The 18,152-nt window shown below is 33.6% G+C and overlaps 1 protein-coding gene across 1 annotated transcript in view; it reads left to right on the forward strand.

Moving 5' to 3' along the window:
- Nucleotides 1-18,152, forward strand: part of Dnah6 (dynein axonemal heavy chain 6) — a 278,870-nt gene that overhangs the window by 59,015 nt on the left and 201,703 nt on the right. The window contains exons 13-18 of the mRNA XM_071601776.1: nucleotides 123-274; nucleotides 2,057-2,209; nucleotides 5,971-6,222; nucleotides 10,762-10,890; nucleotides 14,448-14,561; nucleotides 16,227-16,370. Of these exons, the coding sequence (XP_071457877.1) occupies nucleotides 123-274; nucleotides 2,057-2,209; nucleotides 5,971-6,222; nucleotides 10,762-10,890; nucleotides 14,448-14,561; nucleotides 16,227-16,370 (944 nt within the window). The remainder of the gene's footprint in view (nucleotides 1-122; nucleotides 275-2,056; nucleotides 2,210-5,970; nucleotides 6,223-10,761; nucleotides 10,891-14,447; nucleotides 14,562-16,226; nucleotides 16,371-18,152) is intronic.

Here is an 18,152-nt window from a genome sequence, read left to right on the forward strand (position 1 = left end):
CTCTAAGTATAGATAATAACATTATAAATGCATGTATATTCAATTATTTTAATATATTTTATAATGACCCTTTAAAATCCAATATGATATATTTTATGATTTATGTGAATTGTTTTATGTAGATGTTAAGTACTTTAGTGACCAGCTGGAAAAATATCACAAACAACACAAGGATGCACTGGCTCTAAAACCCACCAGAAATGTAGGATTGCTGCTCATAGACACCAAGCTGCTAAAAGAAAAATTAATTCCATCACCTTTGCGATGTTTGGAGGTAACTATGAACTAGGAAAAATTTTAATTATGGTGTCTACAATCATTATTTTGTTTTACAAAAGTAAAACAATTTTCTTGTATTGTAAAGATAGAAATGAATAGAAGACTACTTGTCATCCTTAATTTCTAAGAAAAATTTCATGTTTTTTCTATCACAAGCATAATCTGCTTATAGATTTAATAGAGAAGAGATCTGCAAATGTCAGACTAACCTCTTACTCCTATTTCTTTTTCTTTTGTGGGAATGTTTCAAGACTTCCAGGTAAGAGATACTACTGTTACATTTCAGTGTCCTAGTAGCAATGCTGGTTGATTCTATGATATTGAGATCTAGTTTAAAGAATTATTTCCTTATTTGGAATATAGAATAATTCATACAAACATGACAATAAATTACTTTGGAGCCAGCATGTATCTATATGTTCTCAAATGTCTCCAGGGAGACAAAGCTATAGAATAGAAATTGGAGAAATAAAAGGTCAATACAGTCTGCCTCTTGCTTTATACACAAGATTATCAAAATGCAACTACAATCATATGCCAGATGGAGACTGACAAATGCCTTAACCATTATGTAAGGAGCAGGAATGGCAAAGAAATGTGGGGAAGAACAATGGAGCTCTTGAGTTTCAAAATTTTGTTGTCATTCTCAAAATGAGTGGAAGACAGTTGAGACACATTGTCTATGGCTGCTTTCTTGCTGTTAAGGGCAGAGTTGAATGGTTGCAACAGAGTTTGTATGTCTTGCAAATCCGAGATATTTACTATATGACCCTATGGAATATCCTTGCTGACTCTTTATGTAGGTAACAGAAGATAGAGCATTGGCTAAAATGCTGTGGACCTAAGTGCCAGTATGTTCTGTCATTAATTAGTTGTATGACATTGAATTTACTCCTAGGTCTTTACTTCTTCATCTGTTAAAAAAGAAAATGACTATACATATAATTAGAGAAAACTCAACTTTCACAAACATTTTTGAGCACTCGTATATATCAAACGAAGAAAATCAAACTCAAACTGTCTTAAGCAATCAGAAAATGTATGGGTTTATGCAATCAAACAGTCCAGGGATTAGGTAGACAATCAGGAGGTTTCATCTAATGGTCTGATATTACCATGGACCAAATTTCTTTCATTTTCCTTTCTGGGCTCTCAATGTATCATCTTCATACTAAGGTGAGCATTTTTTTTTCAAATATTTGTTAAATGGTTGTTGAAAGCTCCTCAGGCCAATTATTTCCTTGTTTGTATACAAAAAGAAAGTAGAGATTTGGCTTCTGTGTACACATTCCTCTCAGCTGTGAACAAAAGTCCCAGGATCAGTTAAGGGAAGACATCCATCCTAATCCAATCAGCATGCTCATGTTTGCCTAGAACACTCAGACCCTCTCTTTGTTCCTGAAGTAGAGATCAGTTTCTCCCAGACCATATAGCTACCACCCAACATGAAAGGAAAGAGAATAACGCTGGAGAGGGCAGCACAGAGCACACTACATAGAGCAAAGAAGCAGAAAGTACACTTGCAAGATTTGAGAGAATCTAGGGAAACTGTTTAGTAAGCTGTGCAGCCTATTTTGTCTAAAAATGATCTATAAAATCTGATCTTTTTGATTCATTTGACTAGCAATGATTTAATGAGAAAAAATATTCCCTTCATATGTATTGCTGTTTCCAAAACTCGACGATTTAGCAGATGTCCACTTAGGACTTATTTAAAATATATAACAAAGTAGAAATATTCATGTATTTATGATTCACATTTTCTTTCTCTTCTTAGGTGCTGAATTTTATGCTTCCTCATTTAAGCAAGAAAAAAGTGGATGCCATTATCTCTGAGGCCCAAGATGCAGAGTATAAACTTGAATTTGTTCCAAGCACTACCATAGAATATGTTAACAGTTTAGTATTTCTTGATGAAATTCAGGAACGGGTGAGTTTATTATCTTACATAACTTAATATTCCTGTTCTTAAGTTAGGAAAACAGTATGTGTGATAAGAAAACTTGAGGGACTATGAGTCAGAACCACTGTCAAAATACCAGAAATACTTTCAAAGTAAAGGCACCCTACATTACAGCATTAATGCCCCTTACATTTATCAAACTCTTACTCCTAGTCAGGAATTTTGTTAATTTTTTTACATGTGCTAAATTTTTAATCCTCACAAAAACTTGAGAAGTATGAATAATTTTATCCTGATTCTACTGATGAGGAAACAGGGACTAAAATAGGTTATGCTGTCCAAAATCACAGAACTTGTATGTGGTAAAGCTGGAATTTTGACCACAAAACCAAAATTCTCAACCATGCTTTATTGCAATTCTAATTTTTGATAAATGGTAATAGAATGGTAACCAGATATTAGTCACAACAGAAGTCTTAATCCTTAATACCTAGCTGCATAATAGTCAGTAACCTTTCTATTAATAATGGACAAAGTTACAAACTCTGAACAACTTAAGTGGGAAGGTGGGAGCAGGGAGTAAAATGTATATATGGATACTGAAGTAATGCAAATGAAAGGGTCAGGCGCTCTCTCTCTCTCTCTCTCTCTCTCTCTCACACACACACACACACACACACACACCCTCACTCAAATCTTTTGTCTGCCTTGCTTCTTTCTCCTACAAACTTGATTTACTTCTGTCAGTCTGTGGCAGGCAATCCAGCTTTTGACTTTAATAGTTGGTTTTTCAAAACTTTCATTCATAGCAGTTTGGCATTGAAATAGAAATAAATTACTTTCTTAAATGCCTGAAAATTGAAGAAGTATTATGAATAAATAATATAAACTGAATAAGTCATTAACAACTGGGCAGTTTTTAATGTATTATTAACAAAATTAACAATAAATTCTATTTCTCATGCCTACAAAAGTAACAATCTTGTGTATCATTTTAAGAATAGCATTTCTCCAAGGGACAGATAATTTTTTATTTTCCCCAGATGTGCTTTTACATCATCCCATGAGTCTACAGATGGCAAGCATTTATCATTATTTGTATTTATTAAGCTTTTTGGACAAATAAACAAAACCCAAGTAATTTATCTTAAGCCAAAATAGGGCTCTCATTTAAGAATTCAAATGTGTTTCATGGATCCCTTTCCTCTTCAAGAGCGTAATTAGATTTAGGAACTGATTAGAATCAGTACAGGTCAGCTTTAGGAATCCTAGTTAGTCTTCATTCTCCATCTCTTCTCTCTGCATTTCTCTTCTTCTCTATATCTCTTTGAAGGTCTGCTTCACTTCTCTTCCAATACAATCAGGCTGCTACTTCATCCTGTAGTAGCAAACATGGCCACCAGCAGCTCCCAAGTGACAGGTTGCAAGTCTAACAGCCACAAAAGAAGATAATTTATCCTTCCAATAGTGATTCTACTATCTAGTAAATGGATTTAGCCCCATCCCGCTCCAATTTTATCAACTATGTTAGGAGGGTAAGATCATATCATAATCAAAGGCTTAGTGTGGTTCTAGAATAGGAAGTTGCTGTGTACAGAAAACAAGACTGTCCCATCTCCAGGAATTTATTCATGGTTTCTGGGTAGTATGTTTGGGAAGTAGCTTTCCTTAAGGAGATGCTCTTCGTACACAGCTTTTTTTGTAACTTCATTCATTCAATCAGCAAATTTAGAGAACACTTACTTAGCAGAATACAAAGATTACAACAATAACTAAACCTGTTTTCAAGGAGATCAGAGTCTAGAATGAAAGTAGACAATTATGATACAATTAGTAGAGGTACAAGAAACAGTTGTAAGGACTAGGACTTTTTTAATCACTCTTGTCTATGGGTCACAGAAGACTTTGTGGAGGACAGCGTATTTAAGGTATGTGCTAAAATACATCAAACATTTAGCTAGGCATTTCAAGGAGAGAGAAAAAAATACAATAACAAAGACATGAGGCAAGATGACAAAAACAGGATTTGGGAACTGGGGAAGTGCTATGTAAACTGTGTGTTGCTAAAGCAGGAGAGAAGAAATGAATTCTAGAGAGGTTAAGTATAAGTGAAAGGACAACTGAATAAGAGGACAAGCAAAGAGTCTGAGATGACTCCTAGGTATCTTTCTATAGTTGATGGGCTGATAGTAGTATCATACCAGTACAGGCAGGTTAGGCTGCATAATACATTTCTGAGAGTAAAAGAGACACCATAAAGTATTATACCAGGACAATAAATATAAACCAAGACATTCCCAGGAAACCTGGATATATGCTTATCCAAAGTATAAGAAATACAGGATGATTAACAGATCTTGGTGTAGAGAGATTTCTATTTATAACTTGTTTGAGATATTAGCCATTTTGTTGAAAGCAATCAAAACTAATATAGATAGCTTAGAAAGTGGGAATGTTTAATCTAAGTTTGCTTGGAAATCTTTTGGAATACAAAGGAATGAATAGAGACAGGCCTTTAAAAGGATAAGAACTAGAGTATAGAATAGCATAAGGAAACAGAAAAGGCCTCTCCTCCTTCTCTCATCTCTGTTCCTCTCTAGAACAGTGGTTCTCAAAGGTGATCTTTAAACTAGCAGCATTATTAGGACCTGGGAATTTGGTAGAAATACACATCTTGGACCCTACCCTAGATTTTCTGAATCAGAAATTCCAAAAGAGCTCGGCAGTCTGTTTTAATAAACTTTCCAAAGTCATTTCTGCCTAAGTTACAGGTTGAGAACTATTTCTCTAAAAGGCTCTCTGCAGTTATCTTCTTATGTTTTTTTTTTTTTATTTTTATTGTTGGTTGTTCAAAACATTACATAGTTCTTGATATATCATATTTCACACTTTGATTCAAGTGGGTTATGAACTCCCATTTTTACCCCGTATACAGATTGCAGAATCACATCAGTTACACATCCATTGATTTACATATTGCCATACTAGTGTCTGTTGTATTCTGCTGCCTTCTGCTTCCACCTGAAAGCATATGGCCTCTACCCACAACTATGCTGCTTAGTTCAGCTTATGGCTAGAGACTGAGTCAAATAATATGAACATGGCAGCTTCCTGCCTAACAAGGAAAACTTGGGGGCTGGGGCAATTGGAGGATTTCTCCCAAACTGGAGAATTTAGATAACATTGTGTTCTTTCTTGCCAGAAATTTAAGAGAAACAGGAAGTTTTTGCCCATAGAAGGTAGGACATCAAAATGAAGATGTTAAGTATCACTTGGATATAACAAAATAATTTAAACAATAGTGAACCTAGATCATGTTCTGAACTTATGCAGCCAGGAACAAAGACTGTCCATACCACAGGGGCTGTTCTGGGACTAATCACTGCTCAGCATACATGCCTGAAAACTAAGACATTAAAGCTGAACATCCCCACAGAATATATTTTCTTGAAAGACATTAAATATTAGCACTGCTTAATGCTGCTAAAGAAAAATGAAGAGAGGGGCAGAGGGAGAAAGAGAGAGAAATAACATTTCTATGTGCATTACTAACTTCTCAGCTCTGACCACTTACCTCCTGGGCCTGGTGTACCTGTGTTCCATAAATGACTGTATTTATCACCCAGCCAACTTCAGCCAATTTGATTGTAGTGTTAAAAACACAACTCCTCCTGTGCTGACCATTCATAGCTTGATGTTTATATTGCACAGTGGTTGTCTCCTATTTAAAAAACTTGAAGGGTAAAATAGAACTCTACTATTAATGAATAACCAATGTTTCCATTTAGATTGAAAGCCTGGAAGATGAAGGGAATGTAGTGGTTCAAATGTACAAGCTTATTGAACAGTATCAGATAGCTACACCTCCTGAAGACTTTGCTGTTTTTGCAACTATGAAGCCATCCATTATTGCTGTTCGGAATGCCATTGATAGAGCAGTGGGTGACAGAGAAACAAGCATTAAACAATTTTCTCTGCATTTGGGTAGAGATCTTGAAGATCTAAATGAAGAAGTGAATGAAATAAAGCTGCAAGCACAGGTAAGATAAAGCAGGATTTTTTTAATCTGAGAAAAGTTTGATTATTATAGTTTTTTAAATTAAAATATAACTGAAAAATTGTATATATTTATAGTGTCTTACATGACATTTTGATACATGTACATAGTGTGAAATATATTAAATATATTAAGCTTATTAACCTGCCTATCACTTTATACATTTATTTTTTGTGGTAAGAACATTTAAAATCTACGCTTCAAACCATTTTGGAAATATACTTCACTTTACTTGATTTAAAATTTGTTTTTATTAACTGTCAACAATATCTTTGAGCTGCTATTTAAAGTGTTTCTGAACCTCTGTTTTTATATACTGAATAAATTCCAGACTATCACAAGAAAAGTCTATATGTAATATTGAATTTTCTAATCTTCCTAGCATTATTATTATTTTTTTAAAGAGAAAGAGAGAGAGAGAGAGAGAATTTTTTTTTAATATTTATTTTTTAGTTTTCGGCAGACACAACATCTTTGTTTGTATGTGGTGCTAAGGATGGAACCCGGGCCGCAAGCATGGCAGGCGAGCGCGCTACCACTTGAGCCACATCCCCAGCCCGCATTATTATTTTTAAATGAGTGTTTTTATTACTTTTTCAAATATTTATAACTGTTTTCACAGTTTTAAAATTTGCTTAGCATATTAAATTAAATTAAATTAAATGATATCAAAGATTATTTGGTTAAATTGTATCAATTTTACTATAGAAAAGATTCAGAATTTAGAATAGATATCTAGATGACTCTTAACTAAAGTCTTCCTGAAAATAATCATTTTGTAATGATTTATTATTTTATTATTAGCACTGGCTAAATCTTACCACAGAATTATAAAAAACCATGTAAAGTTACAATAACAGTTTAAAAAATGGAAAACTCAATGTCCATCAACAGATGATTAATAAAGTACAAAAAAGATTAGTAAAATACATGAAGGTAATTCACTCGGAAATAAAATACAGATATTAAAGATTATAATATACACTTATACACATTGACATAGAAATAGTAAAGGCAGATAACATTGTGTTTTTCCTATTTATCAAGCTCTGTTTTAAGGACTTAACATTGTTTTTGGTTTTGTGTTGAAGAATATTTGTATTTTCTCAGATGAAAGTGTATATCAATGTAATAACTGTATACTTTAATGAATTATCAGAAAGTGAACACATCATGTATCTGTATCTCAGAATGTCAAGCACTATAGTCTTACTGTTACCTTTAATGCGCTCTCTCTCCTATTCATTAATTCTTTGTTCTATTCCAGAGGCAGATACTACCCTGAATTCTAATGTCATAAATAAGTTTTGCCTATTTATGAACTTATGATTAACTAGAATCATACAGTATTTCTTTTACTTTATTTTTGGTATCTACCTGAGCTTTGTCCATGCTGTGTGGATATAGTTTATTCTAATTTTTTTGGCTATGTATTATTTCATCATATTTTACATTTTAATTATCCATTCCATGGTTGATGAACATTAGGATCATTTAAAGCTTTTGGGAAAGATGAATAATGCTCTAGAAGCATTCTCATATGTTTTTACATGTTTTAACTCATTTAATTTTCAAAACACCTATAGGTTTTATTAGTCACATTGTACAAGGAATGAAATTAAGGTACAAGGAAGTTAAGTAATTTGCCCAGGATTGCACAGATAATAAATTATGGGAAAGGATTCAAGCTAAGGAAATCTGCTTTTAGTAGTTAATATTCTGCTGTTAAAACAGGAATGATTATCCTTGGTGCATGTAAATAGATAATTAGAAAGAGCAAACTCCCAGCACATGATTTGTTTGTAATCATGCATTTTAAATAGAATAATGTACATATACAAAAATGATAGCATGAGTTCCCCTAGCATGCTTCCTCTATTGAGGGTTTTAAATTAATTCACTGTCACTCTTGGACAAAGAAGTGTAACTTCATTCTTTCCATACATAATAGCATCTTTCTGTCAAGAACCCTAATCTTGCTAATGGAAGAAAATTGAGGAGAAACCTAAATGTGAAAATTCATGATAGAAATGTTTATTTTATTCTAACTTGGTCTCTTATATTTTAATTCAATTCATAATCCTTCAATTTAATTCAAATCATAATCCTTCCTATGGGACATCTCTTCATCCTTACCACCATTCCCTCCCACCTATTGCATTTCCTTATGGTAGATGGAAGGGATAGAAAGCTGGTCCTTATACTATCTTGTAGACCATAGCAATTTTTATTGCAGTGTGACTGGATTCAGCCTGGTTGTCCCACAAAACTCTTAACTAAGGGTCCTTCCTGTTTCTTTAAGCACCATGCTAGTCCATACTGCTGCAATTCTATTTATTCCTTTTTCTTAAAGAGTTAAATAAACTGTGACTATCTCATCCTGGCCTTAGACAGCTTCAGGTTCACCAATTCTTTCAAGAATTCCCATTACCAGAATCAAGACACACAAGAACTTCAGGATTCCCAACATATTACACCAGAGTTTCAACACAATTATCTTCTGCCTGGACACTTCCCTTAACTTTTTCTAATCTAGAGCACATTGTCATTTTGAATGTAGGGCCACACTGAACAAGAGATGGAATAACTAGCCTCCCTAAACTAGGGCTATAATAGTTTCCAGACTTCTCCAATTTTCTTAGATTCTCCCAAACTTTAAGTTGTTTCTACTTTGTTCCTCAACTATTTCATTCTCATTACTGGATTTTCAACCCCAAAGTGTCAGTTAGAACACATGTCTTCTTATTTATTTATTTATTTATTTATTTATTTATTTATACTGGGAATTGAACCCAGAGGTGCTTCAGCACTGAGCTACATCCCCAGCCCTTTTTGTTTTTTATTTTGAGACAGGGCATAAGTTGCTGAGGGTCTCCCTAAATTATTGAGGCTACCATGAAACTCGTGATCCTCCTGACAGCCTACAAAGTTGCTGGGTTTATAGGCATGCACTACCATTCCCGGCATGTCTTAACACTTATATTCTTAATTTTCTTTCTCTTTATGGTATGTGTGTGTGTATGTGTGTGTGTGTGTGTGTGTTTCCTTCCACAGTTCCTGGCTCATAACTTCCTTATCCCTTGTTGTTTCCTAAATAACTAGAACACTGAAGTTAATATTTGCTCTTTTGTTCTTGGTTCCTGAAGATGCTTTGGTAAACTTCAGAGGATCAGGGGAAAGACAATCTTTCGTTATAATGTTGAGGCACTTTAGGCTTCAGAAGAATTCCTCAGAAAGAAAAATACGTTCTCCAAATTTCTGCCATCCTTTCACCTGCTCCTTTTTTCCTCAAGGCAGACCATAGAAACTATTATTTCTCTTCCCCAAGACAGGCTGTAGAAACTAAAAGTGTTCTCTATAATCCTTCTCCACATTTCTATCTTGGAGCTAGCCATAAAGAAATTCCCTGATAGTAGGTCATAGCACCTCCATTTCAGAAGGAGTTCCGCCTCATAGCTGATAGGAAGGAATGCTGTTTAGAGAGGTTAAGAAAAATTTGGGTGGACATGCCCTTTTTCCCTGTGCAATCTATTAGCATTAGATTTTTTTTCCAATCACATTTCAATACAGTTGTCCATGCTTCAGTCATGCTTATGCAATAAAATCTCCGTAAAATCCTGAAAGTACAGGTTTGCAGAGCTTCCAGATAGCTAAACATCTGAAGGTCCCTGGAGGGTGATAACCTAGGGAGGACATGGAAGTTCCTTGTACCTTCTTCCATACCTCACCCTATGAATTTCTTCATCTGTATGCATTGTAAAAAAAACTTATAATAAACTGGTAAACCCAATCAGGTATGTCCTTAAGTTTTGTGAACGAGTCTTGTAAACTAATCCAACCTAGGGAGGGAATCATGGGAACACCAATTTATAGCCAAAAGCACATGTCAAAAAACCTGGGGGTTGCAATTGGCATCTGAAGAGGGGAAATTATGGAGACTTAGCCCTCAACCTGTGGGCTAACTCCGGAGTTGAATTGGAAGATACTTAGCTGGGGTCTGATACAGACTTGATTGGTCACTTTGGTGAGTAGGTAATCCCACCCCACGCCCCTGAAACACACATATCTGGTTTCAGAAAAAAATGTTGGGAGAGTACAATAGGAATAACTGAGTTTGTTTTTCCTTACTGTCCTCAGACTCTTCGGAATTCAAAGGGCTTTCCTTTTATTTATTGTACACTGGGAATTTTTCTTATGTCCTTTTTTCTTCTCTTTTTTGTTACATTCACCTCTCCTTTTTTGAAGTTATATTGGGTAAAGAAATGTAGGAAATAAAAGCAGATGATGAAGAATACATTAGGTAACCATGTCAACATTTTACAATATATATGCTTTCCCTTAATATTCAGGAAAAGCATTTGTCTTTAACATGGTTTCTGACACTCAGAAAAAAGAATTAGAAAAAATTTTCTAATCATTATTAATCTTTTTTAATCATATTTAATCTTTATTAATTAATTTAATTTAATTGTTCTGCCTCAAAAATAGTCATTACTAACCAAAATTTATCTTAATTTTATAGGATCCACAGATTTTGGATATTAACACTGATCAAGAAAAAATAAAGAATATTTTAAGTGATCTACAATGTGTTCTAGATGATCTTCAAAAACGTGCCTTTCAATATAAATCCTACCAGAAGAATTTCAAGGTAATGACAATTCTATATATCTGTTTCTAAAATGTGTGCATAGAAATAGTACATGTAACAATGTGATCATAAACACTTTGTGTTTGGTCAACTATGTGTTAGTTGTTATGCTACAGTGTCAATTACAAAATTTGATATGTTTCTGCCTTTTAATATATATATATATATATATATATATATATATATATATATATACCCAATAGACAATATATCTTTGTTATTAAAAAGTGATTGCAAATTATAGAAAATTATCAGATAAATGTATATGGACTTTTACATTTGGTTTATTAAAGACCTTCTATCCTTTCTTAAGATTTAAACTTCTTTTACACTCATATGTGTGTTATGATTCCATTAATATTGCCTGATTTGGCTTGCACTGATGTTCTAATTTAATGAAAGAAGAGATCCTCACCTAAACCAGGCAGTAAAATGGCCTGAAAGTGTGGATTTAAAAAGCTGAAAAAAATGTGTCTTTAAAAAATATGAAGACAAAAGAAAAAGAGATACAGGTGCTTCTAGCAATTTTTAGAAAGACTACCAGGAAAAGAGAACAGTCATAAATATGCTTAAAAATTACAGGAAGATGGTGCATGAAAAGTGAGTAGTTCAATATAGAGATGGGGAAAATGTGTATTTTTAAAAAAACAAAATTTATGGAAGTGAAGAATACAATAAATGAACTGAATAATTTACTAGAAAATTTTAAAAGCAAACCTGATCAAGCAAAGAAAGAATTAGTGAACTCAAAGACAGATCACTTGAAATTATCCAAAGGAAAAAAATTTTAAAAAGTGAAGATGGCTTAAAGGGCTTATAGGAGATAATTAAGCAGACCAATTTTCACTTTATGAGAATCCAAAAAGGAGGAGAGAGAAAAAAATAAGATAGAAAGTTTATTTTATAAAATAATGGCCGATAATTTCCCAAATGTAGAGTAGAAAATCAATATTGAGACTAAAGCCCAAAAACTTTTCAAAAAGGATGAACCCAAAGAGGTCCACACTAATAATGACATACATCATAATTAAAGTATCAGTGGACAAAGAGAGACTTTTGGAAACACCAAGAGAAATGTGACTTAAAATATACAAGGGATTTCAATAAGACTGTCAGTTGATTTCTCAGCAAAAACCTTGCAAGCCAGAAAGGAATAAGATGATATATTCAAAGCTCTGAATGAAAAATCAGTTACCAACCACTATTACTATATCTGGCAAAACTACCCTTCAAAAATTAAGAAGAAATAAATACCTTCCCAGATAAACAAAAGCTGAGGAAGCTCATAATCACTAAGCATACTTTATAAGAAATTCTAAAGGGAGTCCTTCAATTTGTGACAAAAGAATGCTAAACAGCAACATAATAAATTCCTAGAAGACAGGGAAATCTCATGACACTGTTCTTGGCTATGGTTTCTTGGATATGACACCAAAAGTCAAGACAACAAAAACAGAAACAGACAAATGGAACTAAATCAAACTCAAAAGCTTCTGTACTGCCAATGAAATCATAGATAGGGTTGAAAAGTCAACCTACAAGATAGGGGAAAATGTCTTTTAAGCCACATATTTGATAAGGAGTTATCAAAACATATGAGAAATTTCTACAGTTCAACATCAAGCAGCAAATAATGTGATATTTAAATGGGCAAAGGGATTGAATAGACTTTTCTCCAAAGAAGATATAGGAATGGCCAATGGGTAGATGTAAAGATACTCAGCATCACTAATCAGCAAAAAAATGAATAAAAACCAAATCAAAGTATTGCTTCTTACCTATTAGCATGGCCATTATAAATATAAAATAAATAGCAAGTATTGGTGAGGATGTGGAGAAATTGGAACCTTCTATACTGTTAGTTGGGGATGTAAAATGAAATCACTATGAAAAACAGTATGGTAGATTCTCAAAAAATTGAAAACAGAACTAAAATATGACCTCTCAATCCAAATTCTAGGCATATATTCATATAGATTATGAATCCTGATTTACATCCAAGATTTTGAAGAAATATTTGCACTCCCAAGTTCATTGCAACATGATTATGATTATGATTATGATTAGTAGTAGGGATTGAACTCAGGGGCACTCAATCACTGAGCCACATCCCCAACCCTATTTTGTATTTTTTATAAGAGACAGGGTCTCAATGAGTTGCTTAGTGCCTTGCTTTTGCTGAGGCTGGCTTTGAGTTCACAATCTTCCTGTCTCAGCATCCTGAGCTGTAATACCTTATGGTATTATAAGTGTGTGTCACTGCACCCGGCCATTGCAACATTACTAACAATGGTCAAGATGTAGAAACAACCTCAATGTCCATCAATTGATAAAAGGATACAGAAAATGTGGCATATGCATTCAACAGAATATTATTCAGTCTTTAAAAAGAAGGAAATTGTGTTATATTCAACATAAATGAGCCTGGAGAACATTATGCTATGTGAAATAAGCCAGTTACAGAAGGCAAACACTGCATGATTCCACTTACATGAAATATCTAATATAGTCATACTGTAAATGCAGAAAGTAGAATGGTGGTTGCCAGGGACTTGAGGTGAAGGAAAATGAGCACATAGTTTCTGTTATGCAAAATGAAAAAGCATTAGAGATTTCCTATATAACATTGTTAATATTGTTATAGTTAACAATCCTGTACACTTAAAAATTTGTTAAAAAGCTAGATCTTATTATGTATTTTTACCACAATAAAAAGAAAAACATAAGTTTAAAAGTATTTAAAAAAACAGCCTGAAATAGAAGTATATCCCTCTTTGTACATGCTTCATCTACACTTGGATGATTCTGCCTTCATGAATGTCTCTGACCCAACCTTTCTGCAGCTCTTAACCATTTGAAGAATAGGAATGAAAACCTAAATGATCTTGGTTGCAGGAAATTATTTACAGCTCTTAATGAAAAACTGGCCCCAGTTCACCACAAAGCCCAACAATTTCCGTGCAACTAAATCCCTGTAGGTTTCCCACTTCCAAGCCAAGACAATCTTAAAACCCCTCATTAAAATACTTTCTTCAGATTTTCTTGAATTCTTCTTTTTTTGTACGTGTATATGCAGTTCATGGGGGTTTAACAAAGTAAAAAACAGGTTGTCCTATCTATCTTAAACTTCACTATCCTGCCCATCGCCAGCTACCACACAATCATCTATCATCCAAATACAGAAGCCCTGAAGGAAATCAATACCTCTGAATACTCATCTGTTTTTCAAAAAAGAAAGGCATGTACATGTGTGTCTGGTCCAAATAAAAAATGCATGCACATGGGGGTCTTATAGTATTTATGTCTTTGGAGAAAAATATATTTAAGTTTTAAAAAATATTAAGAGTTATAGTTTGTTACTCAAATGAAAAATATAATATGTGTGGGATTTCATTGTGTTCTAAATTTTCATGTGTTTCTGTCTTTCCTTTTATTTCCCCATTTAGGATCTATCTTGTGCCAAGAAGTCACTGTATTAAGTATTAGTAATAGAAAGATAGTATAAGGTATTAATATCTGAAAATAAGTAATACACTTTATTTGTTATGCTTTTAAAGGTAGAAGTGTCCAAGTTTGAAGCTTTGGAAGAAGTTAGCGCAGAACTGAAGCTCAAACAATTGCTTTGGGAGTCTTACTCTGAATGGGATAAACTCCAACAAGAATGGTTAAAGGTAAGTAAAAAGCTCTCATTTCTTAAGTTTTTATTAAATTAAACTTAAAACCCTAATAACATCGGTTATCATTTATAGCAACCTGGTATATTCTTATTAACATTAAAAATTCAATGTTATAATTTTACAGGAATTTTTGTTGGTTTTCCAGTAAAGTACAAGAGGTCTTTTTTGTCACTAAATGACAAAAAGTATGTTGGCAGGGTTCTTGGGTCGTCCATTTAAGGAGGACAAATGATGAAGGCACCAAAGGACCACATTGCATGATACCTAACTTCTTTGTGCTTTCAAAACATGTTGTTATCATGATATACTCCAGTGATCTTGAGGACTGTAAGATTTTTATTATCTATATCCTTTAGGTTTCTGTTTTCTAAAGTTATATTCTTATTATTCTTTTAAAAAAGAAACTGTTTTGTTCAGTGTGATAGAAGATTAGAAAAAGAAGATCTAGAATCCTCTCTAGAGAGTTCAGTAGTTCGTTCTCTCTCTCTCTCTCTCTCTCTCTGTGTGTGTGTGTGTGTGTGTGTGTGTGTGTGTTGGGAATCAAACCCAGGGCCTTGTGCATGCAAAGCAAGCACTCTACCAACTGAGCTATATCCCCAGCACCTGTTTAGAAGTACTCTCTTAATCAGGGAGCCAAGTACCAATATCCATAATAGTTTCTAGGATGTCCTTATATTCAAACCTTGATAAGGGTCAACCATCTAGGAGGCAGAATATGGCTACTGATACTTTCATATGTGATATAGACATGTTGGAAATACCATCAACTTCAAAAGTCATGTTTTATACTTCATATTCATCCTACCTGTGCTGAGCCTATACTTAGAAGCCACATGTCTGGGTCAAAAAACAGTGACATAAGAAACATTTCTCAAGTCATGTTCTAGCTGTGGGTAATAACAGTGGAGAATAAGAAGGACAGAGTCTAAGCCCTCATAGAACTTACCTTTTTGTGGAAGGAAGAAAAAAAAGCGAAACATATGGTCTAATACCAGGGAGTTTTAGTTATTCTCCTATAATTTATCTGTCACTTATCTCAGAAGTAAAAAAAAAATTCTTCTGAGAAGTAAGGAAGAAGCTTAGAGAATTTTATGATTTCCATGATATTTTACAGCACTCACCTTAGAAAATGCACAAGAAAATTCTTTAAGGAACAGAAGGAAAATGCTGAATCTAGGGGGAAAAAAGAAAATGGAAGATTTACAAATTTTCTATTGCCCTTAATCCATAAGATTGTCTGATATCAAAGTGTGTACACTTATATGCTAATATAACACATACTATTATAGATGTATGCATATAGTAGAAGTACACCTTTAAAATATTTGCATTACATGCATTATTTGAAACTTCTGATTAAAAGAGTAAAAATAGTTATTTTTTTTCTTTAGAAGACTCTACAAGTATTAAGCCTCAGTAATAAATTCCAGGGATTATAATGCATTTAATGATGAGACAAATATATGAATAAATAGTTGATGTCTGATATATTATTAGCAATTTTGACAAGTAAAGCCTTTTGAAAAATACAGAGAGAGTTGATTCAGATTAGCAATATAAGTGCTAGAACAATAACTGTAAAGTAAAATACTTTTTGCTATTTCAAGCTTGACTGTTATCATATTTTAACTTAGATTTTTCTTTTTCTAATTTGTATAGTCCAAATTTGACTCCCTGGATCCAGAATTCCTAAACAGTCAGGTTTCTAAATATGCCAAAATTGTGACTCAATTGGAAAAAGGCTTGCCACCCAACAATGTAGTACCCCAGATCAAAAGTAAAGTGGAAAAAATGAAAGAAAAGGTAAGGTTTTTAGAAATTATTTCAGAAACTCAGGTGAATCTGCTGTTAATTTGCCACAGTCCGGCTGCAGCAAACTAACGGGGGGGTGACGAATAACTTGTGTATGTTGATACAGCAGGAGTGGAAGCCGTTTATTGCAGGACAGGAGCAGTATTTATACATTCCACAGAGCTTATCTAATTAGCATAAACTAGATACATCAGTCAACCAATCAGGAATCTCTACACTTAATGACTCGCTTTTGTTACTTCTCAAACCACTCCCTCTGGCATTTTGCCAGGCACCATCCAGACTTGTTTATGAACTCTAACATTCCCCTGACTAAATGCCAGGTGTTATTTTGACTTGTTTACAGACTCTAACATTAATTGATGCTTAAGATACCAAAATAAGAAAATATTTCCTGATTAAGTTAATTTTGCAGAGAGAAGAAAGTCCAATTCATTTGTTTTCAGTAGCACAGACTGCATTCATAGCTTCAACTGACCAACCAAATCATACAATTAAATGTCTTGGTTAAAAAAGCATTCAAAATACAAATTTCCCAAGTGGTAGGATACATAATGCATTTGTGCCAAGAAACATATCTGCTGTGCCCTCAAACAGCCAGGTAAGGTGAAGACAGCCTTGTCCATTTGCTCCTGTGCACCATACAACAACAGCATTTTCCTGTTGTGTTGTGATGTGAAGAAGGCTGAGAAGCTAATCAGTAGGTGTTCAGGGCTGACTCTTTGAAACTGATATGAAAGGGAAATTTTGCCATGTTTTTTTCTTGTTAAGCTTAAATATATGGATGAAACACTTTCCCAAACTTACATGTCGGGTTCTTTCTTCCCTGTTGTCTTTAGTGTAGTTATAGCAGACAGTTGTAAATAATTCCATTTATCATGGTCTGCATTCCATCTTGGATACCCTCAAAATACAGTTTTTTTTTTTTTTTTAAAAAAACTTGCACATAGGAAAGGTCACTTCTTGTGGTATATAGTCCTATGGGTTTTTACAAATAGGTAGTCACCTACCCAACACAATAATACCATACAGAAGTTCCATCAACCCCAATTCTCAGGATAGAAAACTTTATAGCCAGCCCCTCCCTCCATCACTATTTCAAGCAACCACGGATTAGTTTTCTGTTCTGATTGAAGTTTTTTACAGAGTGTTATATAAATAGAATAGTAACAAATGCAGCCTTTTGGGTCTAGCTTTATTCACTTAGAAAAATGCATTTAAGATTCTTCCATGTGCTTGTACTAGTATTTACAATGCATAATATACTCTTACAACTAAAATATAAAAAGGTAAATAACTTTTTAAACTGAGAAAAATATCCAAAAGACATTTCTTCAAACAACACATGATACGATGCTGAACATTGTTAGTTTTTAGGGAAATGCAAATCAAAGCCACAATGAAATATTACTTCACAACTATTAGAATGACTATGATCAAAAAAGATTATATATAAATTTTGGAAGAGAGCTGGAGAAATTGGAACCCTCATATGTTTCTGGTAGGATTGTAACACAGTACAGCCACTTTAGAAAACAGTTTGATGGTTTCTCAAAATGTTAAACATAGAGGTACCATGTAACTAAGTAATTCCACTCCTACGTATTTACCCAAAAGGATTGAAACCTATGTTCACAAAAATTTTGTATTAATGTTCATAGCAGCCTAACATAGGAAAAAACTGAAATGTTCACAGCTAATAAATAGAGAAACAAAATATGATGGATCCATACAGTGACATATTATTTAGCACTTATATATTATTTAGCAGTA

The sequence above is a fragment of the Marmota flaviventris genome, chromosome 14 (assembly GCF_047511675.1).
Source record: "Marmota flaviventris isolate mMarFla1 chromosome 14, mMarFla1.hap1, whole genome shotgun sequence".
NCBI lineage: Eukaryota > Metazoa > Chordata > Mammalia > Rodentia > Sciuridae > Marmota > Marmota flaviventris.